Below are 16,677 nucleotides of genomic sequence, written 5' to 3'. Positions count from 1 at the left end.
AAGCCGAAGAGCCAGCGCTTGTCCAAGGACGTCTCCGTGGTCATGTGGCCGGCATGACTAGACGCCAAAGGCGCACGGAACGCTGTTACCTTCCCACCGTAGTGGTCCCTATTTTTCTACTTGCATTTTTTTTACGTGCTTTCGAACTGCTAGGTTGGCAGAAGCTGGGACGAGTAACAGGCGCTCACTCTGTTACGCGGCACTCAGGATTCAACCTGCCAAACTGCCGACCTTCTGATCGACAAGCTCAGCGTCCTAACCCACTGAGCCACCGCTTCCCTTTTCTCTAAATAGATTAGACTAAATTAGATTATAATATATTTATGCTAAGAATTAATTGGTGTTCTGGAACCAAAGAAGAGGGGCCTTTCTTCTAAGTGGCATTTTTCAAACATGGCATCTTTAAGATGTATGGACTTCAGCTCTCAGAATTCTCTAGCAATTAGGAGTTGAAGTCCACACATGTAAATTTGCTAAGTTTGAAAAACTCCCTGAGGTAGAGGAACATATGTCGCTTGGAAACAATCCCTGTCGTGAAGAAAATATCTCAGGGAAGAATAAACACTAATCTAATCACAGCTACTAACCAGAAAAGAAATAGCAGAATTTTCATTTTCTTTTCCTTCCTGCCAATTATTACTCTGCTTTGCTAGTTTATTTATTTTATTTTAATAATATTTCTATACCGCCCTTCTCCCGAAGGACTCAGGGCGGTGAACAGGGCAAGAATAAAAATACAAATTACAAAAGTTGCAATGGGATTGCATTGTACTGCAAAATAGGGACGGGAAATCCAAATTTTGTTGCATCTGAGGAATTAAGAGCACTATATAGCTTTAGTGTGCTTTAAATAGCATTTTAGAACTTGTAATAAAAAAGGGGGCTCTATATTTTCAATTTTCAGTACGTTGAAGCCGGTTTATTTGAGGCATATTTTTTGTAGGACTGTGTGAAATATTTTGTTATGTAACATTCCATTTTTCCACTTGTTCTTTTTCATGTTTTGTTCTTGCAGAAAAAAATATACTCATTATAAATTAATGCATAATGAAGTATAATTAAGATTCAGTTCCTAATATGCACACTAAAATCACTAAATTACTCAACAGGATAGAAATATCATTAACTTATATTTACATGTTTCATTTGTTACATATTTTTCTGTATATAAAAAACTTGTGCATATAAATGCACATTATAATATATGAAACTTAACATATGTAATATTTCACTGTTTGTACACAGTCTTGGGAACATTGTTGATGCTATTTTTCCGGTATATGCAAACATTACATAGAAGTAGATGATGAACCTTGTTGGCCTCATCCTGAAACAAATTTCCTGCTTTTGTTTATGGTTTGAACTTTGAAGGGAAATATAGTCTAAGAAGAAGCCCTAGTGTTTTTGTTTGATTTGATCTACTGAAACCATCAGTAGTTACAGAATATGTTTATACTTTTTTCACCTAAATGAATTGTTACACTACATTTTTTTAAACTACTCATTTTTTATCATAGAGATACAACAGTTATAAGCACCACTGGAGTGATTCAAGAAAACCTGTAATTCTAGAAGTGACTCCGGGAGGCTTTGACCAAATTAATCCTACAACAAATAAAATCCTGTGTTCTTATGACTATAGATATATTGAAGGATTTGTTGATCTGTCTGATTATCCAGGAGGGTTTTGTATAATTTACGGAGGATTTAGTAGGCTAGTAAGTATTACAAAAAACCTACTTTACCTGCTTTTAATATCTAATACACTTGTTTGTTCTTTTAAAAAATGTGATTCTTTTAGTATATATTATTATGTCATTACCTAAATGAAGTTTTGAACTTAATTACTGTAATTGACCATTAACAAAATGTTAATACTTTTCCAACTTTTATTTTTTGAAAGAAAACAAAACTTCCTTAAATAGATAGACTATTTTTACTCAGTACTGTTAATTGTTAATCAGATAATGGAGCAATGAATATTGTTTAATTTAGCATTACTTATACATTTTTTAGTTTTACAGACCACATTGTCTTTAAAATATAAAGTCTTTCAGATTTGGCAATATTCTTAGAATATTCATATCAAGGAATTTGTTGAAATTTGCAGCATTTATTTGCTTCTGAGCAAAGGGAAGACATTATTAAAAGTGCAATAGAACATGCTGGCAATTACATTGGCATCTCCTTGAGAACTCGAAAGGAGCCTTTAGAATTTGAACAATATTTGAGTCTTCGTTTGGGGAAATACAGCAATGATGAATATATTACATCTTTAGCCGAATTTGTGGTCCAAAAGATATCACCAAGGCATGCGGTAAGAGCTACAATCTGCAAGATTTACAAGTACTCTTTTTTATGTATGCGTGTTCATTTCTTCTATCATTTTACTTTGCCCTGCCCAATTTTGTAACAATTCAATTTTTTGTAGAGGTCTATAAATTTGCACCTTCTATAAAACTATAGATAGTTCTTGAAATAAGACCATAGTTACAGTTGCATGTTGTGACTGCCATTAAGTGAGAATGGCCTCACTTAATGACTTATCCCCTGCCTTGAACCTCAAAGACCACCCCTGTCTCTGAAATATCCATATTCTGCTTCCTCCCCCACTTGATCCTTCAGGCTTTTCCTCTTTCAGCAGGCTTTTCCCTCCCCAACTGGGTCTCCACAGGCCTTTCCTCCTTCCCATTGGGTACCTGCAAGCCTTTTCTTCCCTCCCTCAGAGTTTTCTTCCCTCCCTCAGAGTCTTCAGCCTGATTCCCACTGCCCCAGACCCCAGATCCTCTTCTTCCCATCTTTTCAAGAACTCAAGAGACCTTCCAGAATATTGGAATGGATTGCTTCGTTGTGCGACCATGTGGTGCAATTCTGGAAGTGGCAGCAGTGTTTACAGCTACCAGAATTCATTTTGGTGATTGCAAATATGGCGGCTGCTTCCAGAATTGCACCATGTGTCTGAGCAACAAAGTCTAGTTTTCTCCACACTGAAGAATGTATACTAACTTTCAGTGATTTATATATTTTCTTGTGCTTATCATTAATAACTAGGTCCTTCTTTGAACAATTTTAAAATAAGGAATGAAAATGTCAAATATAATTTATAAATATATAAAATAGTAGGTATTATCTAACATGTCTCATTTACTGTGCGATGTTAGAGTAAATGATGTCTCATGAGAAAAAAGGTATATAAATGCTGACGTAAAGATATAATTTCACAGAGGTGAAATGTAGGGTTTTTCAAAATTCTGAATTACCATGTTTCCCTGAAAAATAAGACCCAGTTTTATTTTATTATTATTTTTGCCTCCAAACGAAGCACCAGGCTTTTTTTTTGGGGGGGGGGTTCTTTTCCATTCACCTTCGACACTGACAACCACATCCAGCCAGCCCACTTCTGCGGCTGAAGCAGCAGCTTCATTCTGCAGCTGAGAACGGAGCTCCATCCTGCACTTCGTAATCAAAGGCTTTTCCAGGAGGTCATTGCAGCCAAGAACCAAGCTATGGATTGAATCCATAGCTTGGTTTTCGACTGCAGTGACCTTCCAGAAATGCCTCTGACTGGGAAACGTAGGCCTGGGGATGCTGCAGAAGAAGTGGATCGACAAGGAGAGGCCTGGCTGCAAGGTAAGTAGTTGTGGGGCAGCTCCAAACCTCAACCCCCTCCCAAGCTTGATTTGTGTGCCTCGCCCCAAAACTAGGGCTTGTTTTGGGGGTAGGGTTATATTAGGCCACCCCCCAAAATCAAGCTAGCGCTTATTTTCACAGTAGGTCTTTCAAGGAAACATGCTAGCACTGAGGTAAAAATCCTTTTTAATCAAAAGACAACACAGATCTGCTTTGTTTGCTACCTTGCTACTTTGTTTACTATTTTAGCTGAATAACTGTTTTTAGAACAAATTTTAAAGGATTGTTATGTATCAAAAGGATACAGTGTGTAATTTCCTTGTAGATATACATTTGAACTAGTAGGCACATTAGCAGTACTAACTTTGTCTTGCTGTTTGGATGATCAAGAGATCCAGATAAGCTCATTTTACTTATATTAGCTGTATTTGAGTCAAAATCTGTTTACTATTTTCTAAGATGAACAGTGTACATGTACATGTAAAAAAATCATTCCTCGCAGTAGGTTTGTATTAAAAGGTTAAGGAATCTGCATTTCATTCATGTAATTCATGGACCTCAACATATATTAACAAACTCTTAATACAGGTAGTCCTAGGCTTATAATCACAATTAGACCCAGAATCCATTGTTAAGTGATACAATTGTTAAGTGAGTTGTGCCTAATTTTATGCCTTTTTTAAGCAAGCTTTTTAAGCAAATCACCATGGTTGTTAAGCAAATCCCACTTCTCCCATTGATTTTGCTTGTAAACAAACCAATGGGAAGGTTGCAAACGATGATTATGTGATGCTGCAACTGAGATACTTAGTAACTGGCCTGTTATTTATGATTCATAAATAACATGCCAATTGCCAGGCATCTGAATTTTGATTATGTGACCACGGGAATGCTGCTATGGTCATAAATGCAAGGACCACTTGTAAGACTTTTTTTCAACACCATCATAACTGTTATAAGGCAAGGAGTATCTGCATAAGGAGGGTTTAGTATTTAATTTCTTCCATATAATCTGGTTTGTAATTCCTATATAATTGCATGGTTAATTAAATAAAATATGTCTCATATTTTCAAGGAACCAGTGAAACGGATATTAGCCCTTACAGAAACATGCTTAGTGGAACGTGACCCAGCTACATACAATATTGCAACACTGAAACCTTTAGGAGAGGTAAGAAGCAAATAGTGTTTAATAGATCACAGAAGCATAACCTCACAATCAGCTTCACTTCAAGATTCACTCATTTAGAAACTCTAATACACATAATTTGTGAGTTCATAAATTACATTAAAATTTAGAAAAGAATATGAAATATTGGCATTTGTAATGTGGTATTTAAATATGTATAGAATAATAGATTTAGTATGACAAGTTCTATTTGACGAACTCTTTCTTTAAAGGTATTTGCGCTAGTATGCGATTCTGAAAATCCACAGCTTTTTACCATAGAATTTATCAAGGGACAAATCCGAAAATACTCTTCAACAGAGAGGTATTTTAAAATATTATTGAATTATCAATTACTTTGTTGGTATGTCAGATTAGGTAGTATTCTTACATACACCATATAGTACTTATTTTCCTTTTCAAAATTAAATAGTTACTCATAATTTTCAGATATATAGCTTATGTTTTTATATTGATAAGAAAAGCTATTAGTTTTTAAATTCCCTTATCAAATCCTGAAAAAAATAAAGACAATTAAAATTGTAGTCTAGAAAATAAACTTTACTACAGGTTAATAACTGAAAAGTATCTAAAATAAAATAAACTCTCCAGTACTCAAGGAAAAAAAATCAGTCCTGTCCATTTCTTTTCAAATAAATACAGACATTGAGGAAATAGAATATGGTCCATTATCTCTTCAGTTGCCCTGCCTCAAATAATACATTTAATCGTTCATTTGTCTCCTGTTATGTTTTGAACTATTAATCAATTCCTCACATTCAATTTTGGAAAATGTGTTTCTTTATCTTCCTGACAGACATGAGACAGATGGTGATGTGGTTTCAGATGTAGCCAAATTGATACTGTATATTACGGGACATGTTATGTTTGCAAATGTTGCCTCATATTTTATACAATTCAGTAGAAAAGCATCTTGTTTTTGCTGTTCATGACAATAGTAGCTAAAAATTGAACAATTTTCCTAGGGATTCACTGTTAGCCAGTTTGCTGGATGGAGTTAGAGCGTCTGGTAATAGGGATGTTTGTGTGAAAATGACACCAACAGAGAAAGGGCAGCGATGGGGCCTTATGAGTATGCCAGTAGACGAGGAAGTTGAAAGCCTTCATCTAAGATTTTTGGCAGCACCTCCAAGTAAGTGTGCTCTTTAGGATCTATATTGCTGTATAAGTTGGTTTTTTATCTTCCTGCAGATTCAGAAAGCAAGCTAACTTTTTAATTTTTGGTTCCTACTTGTTCTGTTGCAGATGGCAATTTTGCGGATGCTGTCTTTAGGTTCAATTCTAACATTTCATACAGTGGAGTTCTGCATGCAGTGACACAAGACGTAAGTTGAAAATAAACACATTAGTCCCCTTTTTTCATGGTTATCCTTTTTGTTGCTGCTGAGGCACTTTTCTTTCTTCCTTCAGGGTCTCTTTTCCGAAAACAAAGAGAAGCTAATAAATAATGCTATAACAGCATTACTCTCCCAAGAAGGTGACATTAATGCATCTATTGCAGAACTTGAAAGCCAGTTCCAAGCTGTTAGAAGATTAGTTGCCTCCAAAGCTGGATTTCTTGCTTTCACACAACTTCCAAAGTAAGTATTTGAACCTCAATGTATATACTTTATTACTAATTATTACTACATTGTGTCTTCCGTAATAATTTGTGATACTTTTTACTTCTGTTCTGTTACTGATCTCAATGACACGTATTTTCAATGTTATATCTATAGCCTGTACTGGAGTAAAAGTAGAAAGGGTTGTTCTTTTAATCCCAAATACAATGGTTTGTCAAAAATCAGCTGTCAGTAGAGTTGAGTTATAAAACCTAACTCATTGAAGTTCTATGGCTTCATATTATAGTGATCTTACGATTTTATCTTAATTTAATATCTAGTATAGTTCACATATCTTACACACACACACACACACACACACACATACACACACACACACACACACACACACACATTTGCTGACACTTTATTTAAGCTAAATTAGTATATTAGTGTTATTCCAGTGTTTTTCACAAGGCAACTGGACTTTCTTGTTTTTCTTTGAAGATGTTTTTCTTCTTATCCAAGAAGCTTCATCATCTCTGACTGGATGATGGGGAATGGAAGGATTTGTGCTCCTTGCAGACAGCTGGTCATTTGCATTCTTTTAGCGAGTCGTTGAGGCCGCTTGGAGGTTTATCTGTGTCATAAGGGTCACCTGAGTAGTGCAAATTGGTGTGGAGCCTTCTTGGAATTCAAGACTCTCCAAAACAGGGGTGTCAAACTGCCAGCCCACAGGGTGGTTAAATCATACAGATGCTGTGCCTACTCTAACTCCGGCAATGTGAAAAAAGTTGCGACATAACATGTCATGTGACACGGCAAGTTTGACACCTGTGCTCTAAAAGACTGCAAATGACCAGCTGTCTGCAAGGAGTATTAATCCTTCCATTCCCCATCATCTAGTCAGAGTTGAAGAAGCTTCTTGGATGAGAAGTGAAATGTCTTCAAAGAAAAACAGGAAAGTCCAATTTCCTCATGAAAAAGCACCTTTGGGATAACTATGGCCTGGATGACTAAGAATCTCCATAGACATTTAGTATATCAATGATTGCATGACCTCTGTAGATGCCATATGCCAGGGGTCTCCAACTCCTGGTCCATAGACACTGCTCCATGGCCTATTGGGAACTGGGCTGCATAAGCAGTGGCTGAATATGTGAAGCTCCATTTGCACAAATACTAAGCCATCTCTATTTTGCACGTGAAACCATTCTCTCCCCTTCCCCCTGCAGCCATATGATATATACGGTCTTTAAATGATTAACTTTTTCTTGAAAGTATTTCATAGTCCTGTTGAAATGATCCCTTTAACTATAATTTTCGACTCTCATCTGTAAAAAAAAAATATTTCTAGAAGATCACTTTCTGTGACTTTTCCTGGGACTCTACAATTATGTTTAGAGCAAGCTAATTCACTTTTGAAATAGGAATTCTAGATATACAAGGCATCTTGTGCTGCTTGTCCCTGTGATATATGTTTATTGACAACAGTTTTTAAAATACAAACAGACCAATTATCTGGACAAGATCACTGTTTTAATCAGTTTGTATTGTCTTGTTTTAACAGTGTCCCCACAGCATTATTTGAAGGAAATATAGGAAACCCTGTTACTAACGATGGTACCCCTGTGATGTAAACGCAAAAGAAACTGTGTTCTGTTATTCTGCTAGTTCTTTTACAACACTTGTTTACAATTGATTTCTCCTCTTCTGTCTAAATTCCCGGAACATTTTGATTTATTCTACTAACTTTATCTATTCAAAGAATTCTGTGCCTTTAAACGTTGTCAGTTTTTGTTACACTGCCTATAAACTCTAGCTTAGTAAGAACTAATAGCTAGTGGATATGAAATGTTCTGTTATGGTGATTTTTTTTTCTTTTGATCTATTATTTATCTCCCTTTAGTTTAATGTTATGTTGTTAGATCCATTCATTTAAACTAAACTGAACATTTCAAATTAATGGAATTGTTTAATTTTAAGTTTTAATACTAATGATAATATTCACAATTATGTATGTAATATATTGCCTTATTCTTTTTAAAGATTTCGAGAGCGCCTGGGTGTCAAGGTAGTAAAGGCTCTTAAAAGAAACAATGATGGAGTTACCCATGCTTCCATTGACATGCTTTGTGCCCTTATGTGTGTAAGTACTTATGTATAGTAGAATATTTGTGACCAAATTTAGAGGCAATGATTCTTAAAATGAAGGGATTTACGAAATGCTGAATTTCACTTGATTCAATATGTTATTGCAACTGGACAATCTAATACATGATTTAAATAAGTGTTCACCAATTTAATTTCCTCCATATATAATGCAGATAAAATTAACAGCTCTTCAAATCATTATGGATGGAATTTGGAGAGACTAGTTAGGTAATCATGATGTAACTAACAAAAGAGGGCAATTTTAAGAAAAAAAATATATATTTGCTTTTTTCAATTAAGCCAAAAGTGTTGAGACTTTACTTTCTCTTTGAATGCAGCTAGGAAGAAAAAAATTGAAAGAACTGGGGTTAAATTTCAGAAAGTTGGGATTGTTTTTAAGCTTGTGAGATCACTTGATATTTTGTGTGAGTTATAATGGAAAGATTTTTAATTAAAATTTTTATATAAGATGAATGGATTTAGATGTGTAAGATGAATTGACTTAATATGTTTCTACTGTTATCATTTTTACATTATAATTCACATAATGGTAGTTTTATATTAATGACATATTTTTATCCATAGCCTATGCATGATGACTATGACTTGAGGCAAGAACAGTTAAACAAGGCATCCCTTCTTTCTTCAAAGAAGTTCTTGGAAAACTTGTTGGAGAAATTTAATTCACATGTGGTCAGTGTTTTACATGACTCAAATATTTAAAAATTCTATGAGAGATGCAATAATAGATCCCCTTGATTAGATAGCTCAGAAATTTTTGGTTTCATTGCATCAAGATGCTGAAAATCTGATTTTATGGCTGTTTTGTGTTACAATTATGTCTAATTATATTTGAAAATTCAGGTTATAGGTAAATTCTGTGTTGGCTGTATGCATCAGCAAATCTATAAACACTTCCTTGGATAGCCCTTTGTGCTGTATGATTTTCTATTTTAAATTTTATCTAAATTAAAAAATAAGTTAGCATATTACAAAGTAAAAACAGCTAGCATAACTAGCTGTTCTGAGAGAGATGTGCCTATTAGAATTCAACTTCTTGGAAGTATTTACTTAATTTTATTGAATATCTGTATAAATAGTCAACCATAAACTGTTACGGAGTGAGCCAGACTGAAGTAAAGTAAGCGTCCTATAAATAAATTGATGTGTAACTCCAAGATTTGTTTTAGAGGTTCCCACCTTTCCTCTCCAAAAGATATCAAATAACTTCTGCTAAATAGATGTTTTCTAATTAATATCTGTTAATATGGCCATTTTGTGACTAGATAAACTTTCCTATTTTCTGAGAGTGCCAACATTGTATGTTCAGCATTAGATATGTGCCCATCTGAAAAGCTTACTTGTCTGTTAAAAAAAAGTCAAAATTCTGGAGTGTAATTGAAGTCAAATATCTAATGAGATATCATGTAGTATTGTAATTGTATAATAGAAGGTGAATATAGTTGTTAAAAGTAAACAGGTGGCTGCAATCGCTGAGATTATTTTGCGGATATTTTTTGAAAATTAACCATGATGCCCTGTGGGCTGAATTTTAATCCTTTTTGTGGATAAATTGTGTCCAGTAAAGAAAATGACTTGTGCATACAGATTGGACATGATTTAACAATAATTTCTTTTATAATTTTAATAAGTTTATTCATTTTTATGACCTCTTTGGAGTATGTTTTCTTGTAGTTATATATGGGTGCGGCATATGCACACAGAAGTACTTCATTTTTGTTGGAAAGAGAGAAATATCCAGAATTGGAAGGGATAGTTAGGTTTTGTTTTGCCTGCTGTTCCTTTGGAGTTAAAGTGACTGTCTTATATTCAGCTCATCTTCCTTTGGAGTAAAAAGAATAGTTCATAAGTTTTTATTTTTTTTTCTGTGAAATCTTTTAAAATGAATATATTTTTTCATTTCTAGGAATATGGAACAGGTGCCCTAGTTATTAGTTCGCTTCTGGACTTCCTTACTTTTGCACTTTGTGCTCCGTATAGTGAAACAACAGAAGGGCAACAGTTTGATATGTTATTAGAGATGGTTGCATCTAATGGGAGAACCCTCTTCAAGCTCTTTCAGGTTAATAAAAAACATTTTAGAAGTTGAACTTTTTTTAATTTTAGTATATCAAACTAATAGAAAGAAAAGTTATTATATGCAAAATCCCAGTGGTCCTTTTTCACGAGGCAACTGGATTTCCTTATTTTTCTTTGAAGACGTTTCGCTTCTCATCCAAGAAGCTTTTTGGATGAGAAGTGAAACGCCTTCAAAGAAAAGCAAGGAAGTCCAATTGCCTTGTGAAAAAGCACCTTTGGAATAACTATGACCTGAATGACTGAGAATCTTCATAGACATTATGCATGCAAAAGTGTTAATATCATTAACTAAAGACTTGGGACTGGGTTTTTGAGGGACTCTCTCTCTTCCCAGTTGTTTCTATCTATCCAATCTGTTCAAGCTGGCATTCTTCTGGTCTTGTTGGCTAAGGAATGTTAGTCAGTGGGGCCTAGATGTACCTTTCCTACTATAGCATCTCCCTTAAGGAAGCTTCTCGTTCTGGACATCAGAATGGCCCTGACCTTGCTGGTTTTTTGTAAGTCCTTAAATACCTGGCTCTGTGGTCAGGGCTTGGGGCCCCAAGTGTGTACAGAGATGTGTTTTACAGTTGATTTTTGGCTGCAATGTATTTTAATGTTTGTGTTTTAATTGTTTCAAATTGTAAAACTTTGTTCACTGACCAGAATCGCTTATAAATTAAATGATAAATAAAGGCTTCGGAACGAATACTTTAAAGAAGAAATTTATATTATAAATGGAATGTATAACTTGCAGACATTTGAATTAGATTTTTCAAAAAACATATAAAAATCTGATTTGTTGCTACAAATCAGGGGTATATTTCTCTTTCCAGCATTGAAAATCTTTTGTCCATCCCCTATGTGGAAAAATCCATAATTTGTGATTTTTTTTTTTGATGGATTCCACTTCCCCCCCCCCCAAAGTCCCAATTTGCTATGAAATAAAATGGCATCCACCATTTTTTAGTCCATGGTTCAATACTTTGCTTTTGATGTGTTTTAACATATCCTTGTAAATATTTCACGTTAAACATAGAAAATTAATTTCTCATTATTTAAAGCAGCCCTTCCTGTCTAGCTTTATAAGAGCAGGTCACTCAAAAGGTTGTATAAATAATTAATACCAGTTTCACTGGCTTTTTCCATTAACAATCAAGTCTGAAGAAAGTAAATAGTTTTAAGAAGAACTACCATAATGTGTTTGTGCCATTTTTCTCACACTGAAATTCTCAAGCCCTTGGAAACTGAATTAATAGGAGCTGATCTGCTGTAGAACATGAAGGCTCTGAACTGCAGTTCCTATAAAAATGATTTAGAGTTATTGATTCACTATGTCCCTACTTTATTGCTTTCTTATACTTTGTTTTCACAGCACCCTTCCATGGCCATTGTGAAAGGAGCTGGGCTGGTTATGAAGGCAATAATAGAAGTAAGATTTATTTTAAAAGTTTTATTTTTTTTAAAAAAAAGAATAGGATATATTTGTGCAGTAAACAACTTGTATAAAATAAATATATGAAGAAATATGGTGATGAATTCTTTTTTCTCATAATTTACTTTTTATGCAGCTAAAAGCAGTTATTTTAAATGACCCATGTCAGTGAAAATATTTGATTCTTACAGCACAATTTTTTTGTTCTAAATGTACACATAATCCTCAGCTTATGACACTAATTTAGCTCACATTTACACTTGTCAGTATGGTCATTAATTACGTCAGCGTGTGACCATATCCAATTTTACAACCTTTTTTGTGGCAATTGTTAAGTGACTGCAGCAGTCATAAAGCAACAATACAGTACTTAAGCAAATCCATTGTTTGCTATGCGGCATTTTTGCCAGAAACTAAAGAATATGATGCAATTGCAAGACACGGCAAACGGGCTTAAGTACAGGCCAGTTACCAAGATAGTAAGGTTCTACATTTAGGCAAGAAAAACCAAATGTACAGGTATAGTATAGGGGGTACCTTGCTCAATAGTAGTAACTGTGAGAGGGACCTTGGAGTCCTAGTGGACAATCACTTAAATAAGAGCCAGCAGTGTGCTGCAGCTGCCAAAAAAGCCAACACAGTGCTAGGCTGCATTAACAGAGGGATAGAATCAAGATCACGTGAAGTGTTAATAACACTTTACAATGCCTTGGTAAGGCCACACTTGGAATACTGCATCCAGTTTTGGTCACCACGATGTAAAAAAGATGTTGAGACTCTAGAAAGAGTACAGAGAAGAGCAACAAAGATGATTAGGGGACTGAAGACTAAAACATATAAGGAACGGCTGCTGGAATTGGGTATGTCTAGTTTAATGAAGAGAAGGACCAGGGATGACACGATAGCAGTGGTCCAATATCTCAGGGGCCACCACAAAGAAGAGGGAGTCAAGCTATTCTCCAAAGCACCTGAAGGCAGGAGAAGAAGCAATGGATGGAAACTAACCAAAGAGAGAAGCAACCTAGAACTAAGGAGAAACTTCCTGACAGTTAGAAAAATTAATCAGTGGAACAACCTGCCTCCAGAAGTGGTGAATGCTCCAACACTGGAAGTTTTTAAGAAGAGACTGGACAGCCATTTGTCAGAAATGGTATAGGATTTCCTGCCTGAGCAGGGGGTTGGACTAGATGACCTCCTATTATTATTATTATTATTATTATTATTATTATTATTATTATTATTATTATTATTATTCCAAAATGGAGGTAATATAACTGAGGGGCGGTGGGGGGGGGAAGCGACCATCAGGATTTCAAGTCTGGGTTCTAAATACCTTTTTAAGATCCATTGTAGCTTTAAAGTCAAGGACTACCTTCATAAATAGGATTAGGGCAAGGGATTTCTTCCCTTTGGTTGCACAAAATTCATCTAGCCATAAACCATGTCAAAGTTCTAGATCAGTGATGGAGAACCTTTTAGAGACCGAGTGCCCAAACTACAACCCAAAACCCACTTATGTATCGTTGGGTGCCAGGTGGATGTGGGGTGGGCATGGCTGCGGTGGTAATGGCAGACTGGTTGGGACTAAAAAGTTCAATCAGTCAATTCCAACTTTGTGAGATCTTTTTTTTCCCCGTGAGAAGTTAAAATTGACTGATTGAATCTTTTTTTTTTTTGCACATTGCAGCAGAGGCCTAAAGTGAAAAGGTTTTATAAAACCCAGCTGAAGGCCTAGGACTGGGGCGACAGCACGCGTGCCCACAGAAAGGGCTCTGCGTGCCACAGGTTCACCACCATGGTTTATATTATGTTCTGGTAATTATTTGGCAGTTTCAAGAAGTAAATCCTCTTACCAAGAAATGGTTCAACAAGTTCTGGACATGGTGATCAGAATAAAAATTCAGGGGTGGACCACTGTTAGAACACTTTAGATTTACTTCTGGAAATCACCAAATTGCCCAAGAAATGTCATGAATTGGGAGATTTGGCATGGTGCAAACGAAAAAAGACAACAGTTTAAAATTTTCTGGAACATTCTCTTCCATGATAAATATAATTCTTTATTTTTCTATTTTTTTTTCTTACAAGGGAAGTTTTTGACTGCAGGTTGAATTGCAGCTGTTAAAATCTTTATAAGGCAATTTTTGTGAAAATATAAATGGACAATATTAATGGAATCAATTGGGCATTGCAAAAAAATAACATCATATTTTATGGTCTTAATCTATTCCAGAAAACGTCTTGAATTATTTTGTGAAATTCTGTACAGTAAGAAAATGTTTCTTTTTCCAAGGCTACTTTTGTATTTTTAAAGATGAAGTAATAATACCAAAGTTATTCTGATTTACTTCAGATGTTACTTGTCACAGCAGAAATAAAGCAGAAGTATTGATATGAGCAATTAGCTTTAAATTTTAGTATTAACAGTGTTATATGTGCAGGTAATTACTTCACATAATAATGTTTGGTTAATTTTATTCCATTTTTCCCAAAGGAGGGAGATAAAGAAATAGCAACTAAAATGCAAGAACTTGCTCTTAGTGAAGGTGCTTTACCTCGCCACTTGCATACTGCTATGTTTACTATAAGCACCGATCAAAGGATGCGTACCAATAGGTGAGTCTAGAATATTTATTTATTTATTTATTTATGGGATTTATATCCCGCCCTATCTCCCGAAGGACTCAGGGCGGCTAACAACAAAACATATAATAAGTACAGAAATTAAGATAAAAATAAAATTAAAATCATCTGTGCAATAAATTAAAATTAAAAATTAAAAATAAATTAAAAATTGTAAATATAATTAAAATGCCTGTCAGTCCAGGTCAGCCAGGTGGAAAAGGAGTGTTTTGAGGCCGCGGCGAAAGGACTGGAGATTTTGGGCCATCCGAAACTCAGGGGGGAGCTGATTCCACAGGACTGGTGCTCCCACAGAGAAGGCCCTCCCCCTGGGGGTCGCCAGCTGACATTGCCTAGCTGACGGTACCCTGAGGAGGCCTTCTCTGTGTGAGCGTACTGGGCGATGGGAATTCGCCTATGTTACTGAGGTTTTCGCGGGTGTCTGTATGTGGACCTTTGGTCATTCGGGTTTTTCCCCGCATATATATATATACACAATATTATTTATTGAATCACAAGATTTTCGAATGAGGCAGATCACACAGCAGTTTTAATTTGGAAGATAAGTTAAAGATTTGGAATAGATGCTGAACAATAGCACTATTGGAAGACAGTGTTGTCTCTGAACTTCAATCAAATCAACGCCAATAGCACTTCAGCTATTCTGCCAACTGCCAGGAGTTCAATCTTGACTGGCTCAAGGTTGACTCAGCCTTCTATCCTTACGAGGTCGATAAAATGAGAACCCAGATTGTTGGGGGCAATCTGCTGACTCTGTAAAATTGCCTAGAGAGGCTGTAAAGGACGTGAAGCGGCATATAAGTCTAAGTGCCATTGCTATTATACTGTATGCAGTAAGGTTAAGAATAAGATTTCTTTGTTGCTTCCACTCAAAACTTCAAAGAATCTCTTTAGGCTACGTTCAAGTGCAGTATCTTTGATTAAAGAGAACATTTGCAATTAACATCTAGTATATTTATTCGAACAAGCCGGCTTGGCCTGATGGGGGATAGGTTGGGTTTTTACTGTTGTTTTTAATATATGTATTTGCTGTTTTAGCTTGGGCATTGTGTTTAATTCTTTTTTAACTTTTGTATTTCTGTATTTTTATATGTTTGCCCTGTTCACTGCCCTGAGTCCTTCGGGAGAAGGGCGGTATATAAATAAAATTATTATTATTATTATTTTTTCTAATAAAAATATTTTTCCCACTTTAATTATTAGGCAACTGAGCAGACATCTAGTGGGTCTTTGGACAGCTGAAAATGCAACTGCTTTGAACTTACTGAAGCGTATCTTGGTAAGTGAAAATGTCTCAAGAAGGCTTTTTTATTTATTGCATTTTGCTATTATTCAGCCATTTCTCAGCGATAGACATTTTAAATAGTTGAGAAACAGCGTTAGAATAAATATCCTAGTAGAATCTTTTGCTACATATTTTTAGATTGGTAAATATTAGCTAAGGCCCAGAAGATCGCTTAGGCATGCTCAAACATTTCTGCCGTACTATAACTACATTTTCAAATAGCAAGTCCTTGCACTAACAGAAGCTACTGTAGGAGTTTTCCATGTTTCAACAAAAGCATGTTAGAGCTGGAAATAGTTTTCAATATGAAAGATGCCTCTGAATTGTACTGGGAATATAGAATTACTAGCAGAGCTTTTTTCATCACTCAGTTATAGTAAGATCTTTCATGCTCAAAGCATTTCAGAATTTATTTCTCAAACAGGAATCCTTTGCCCCCAGTGTTTGGACAGTCTTTTAAACTTTGAAAATTCTGATTTGTATGTAATAGAGATGTAGCTTCTCAAAGGTGGGATTTTTTTAAAAAAAAAATACACTAGGCATAACTAAGGCATAGTTAGGCATAACTAAGCCCCAAATAGCTTTTTTTTTAATTCTTGACCATTTCTAGTAGCTGTATAGAAAATGTTGAAATGTTTTTTTTAGAGAATATAAGATATAAACACATGAAAATGTGTTACCTATGGAGTAACATTTAATGATAGCCGCCACTCTTTGGGGT

General features: G+C 35.2%; 1 protein-coding gene across 5 annotated transcripts in view; it reads left to right on the top strand.

Annotated features, from left to right (window-relative positions):
• Positions 1 to 16,677, top strand: part of DNAJC13 (DnaJ heat shock protein family (Hsp40) member C13) — an 83,864-nt gene that overhangs the window by 18,187 nt on the left and 49,000 nt on the right. For 3 of the 5 annotated variants that reach the window (XR_014494368.1, XM_083379380.1, XM_083379381.1), the window contains exons 6-18: positions 1,518 to 1,718; positions 2,111 to 2,317; positions 4,706 to 4,801; positions 5,032 to 5,123; positions 5,785 to 5,951; positions 6,065 to 6,144; positions 6,230 to 6,399; positions 8,410 to 8,509; positions 9,100 to 9,207; positions 10,442 to 10,597; positions 11,969 to 12,025; positions 14,523 to 14,644; positions 15,875 to 15,950. Coding sequence is in view for 4 of the 5 variants with exons in the window: in XM_083379380.1 (XP_083235506.1) it covers positions 1,518 to 1,718; positions 2,111 to 2,317; positions 4,706 to 4,801; positions 5,032 to 5,123; positions 5,785 to 5,951; positions 6,065 to 6,144; positions 6,230 to 6,399; positions 8,410 to 8,509; positions 9,100 to 9,207; positions 10,442 to 10,597; positions 11,969 to 12,025; positions 14,523 to 14,644; positions 15,875 to 15,950 (1,632 nt within the window). In the remaining variant the exon portion in view is untranslated. Of the gene's footprint in view, positions 1 to 1,517; positions 1,719 to 2,110; positions 2,318 to 4,705; positions 4,802 to 5,031; positions 5,124 to 5,784; positions 5,952 to 6,064; positions 6,145 to 6,229; positions 6,400 to 8,409; positions 8,510 to 9,099; positions 9,208 to 10,441; positions 10,598 to 11,968; positions 12,026 to 14,522; positions 14,645 to 15,874; positions 15,951 to 16,677 lie in introns of those variants that run through there. The other 2 variants (XM_083379382.1, XM_083379383.1) reach the window with 2 other exon arrangements.

This window comes from Vipera ursinii (genome assembly GCF_947247035.1).
Source record: "Vipera ursinii genome assembly, chromosome: Z".
Classification (NCBI taxonomy): Eukaryota; Metazoa; Chordata; class Lepidosauria; order Squamata; family Viperidae; genus Vipera; species Vipera ursinii.
Note: the sequence above shows the minus strand (reverse complement) of the source record. Positions and strands in the feature narration are given on the sequence as shown.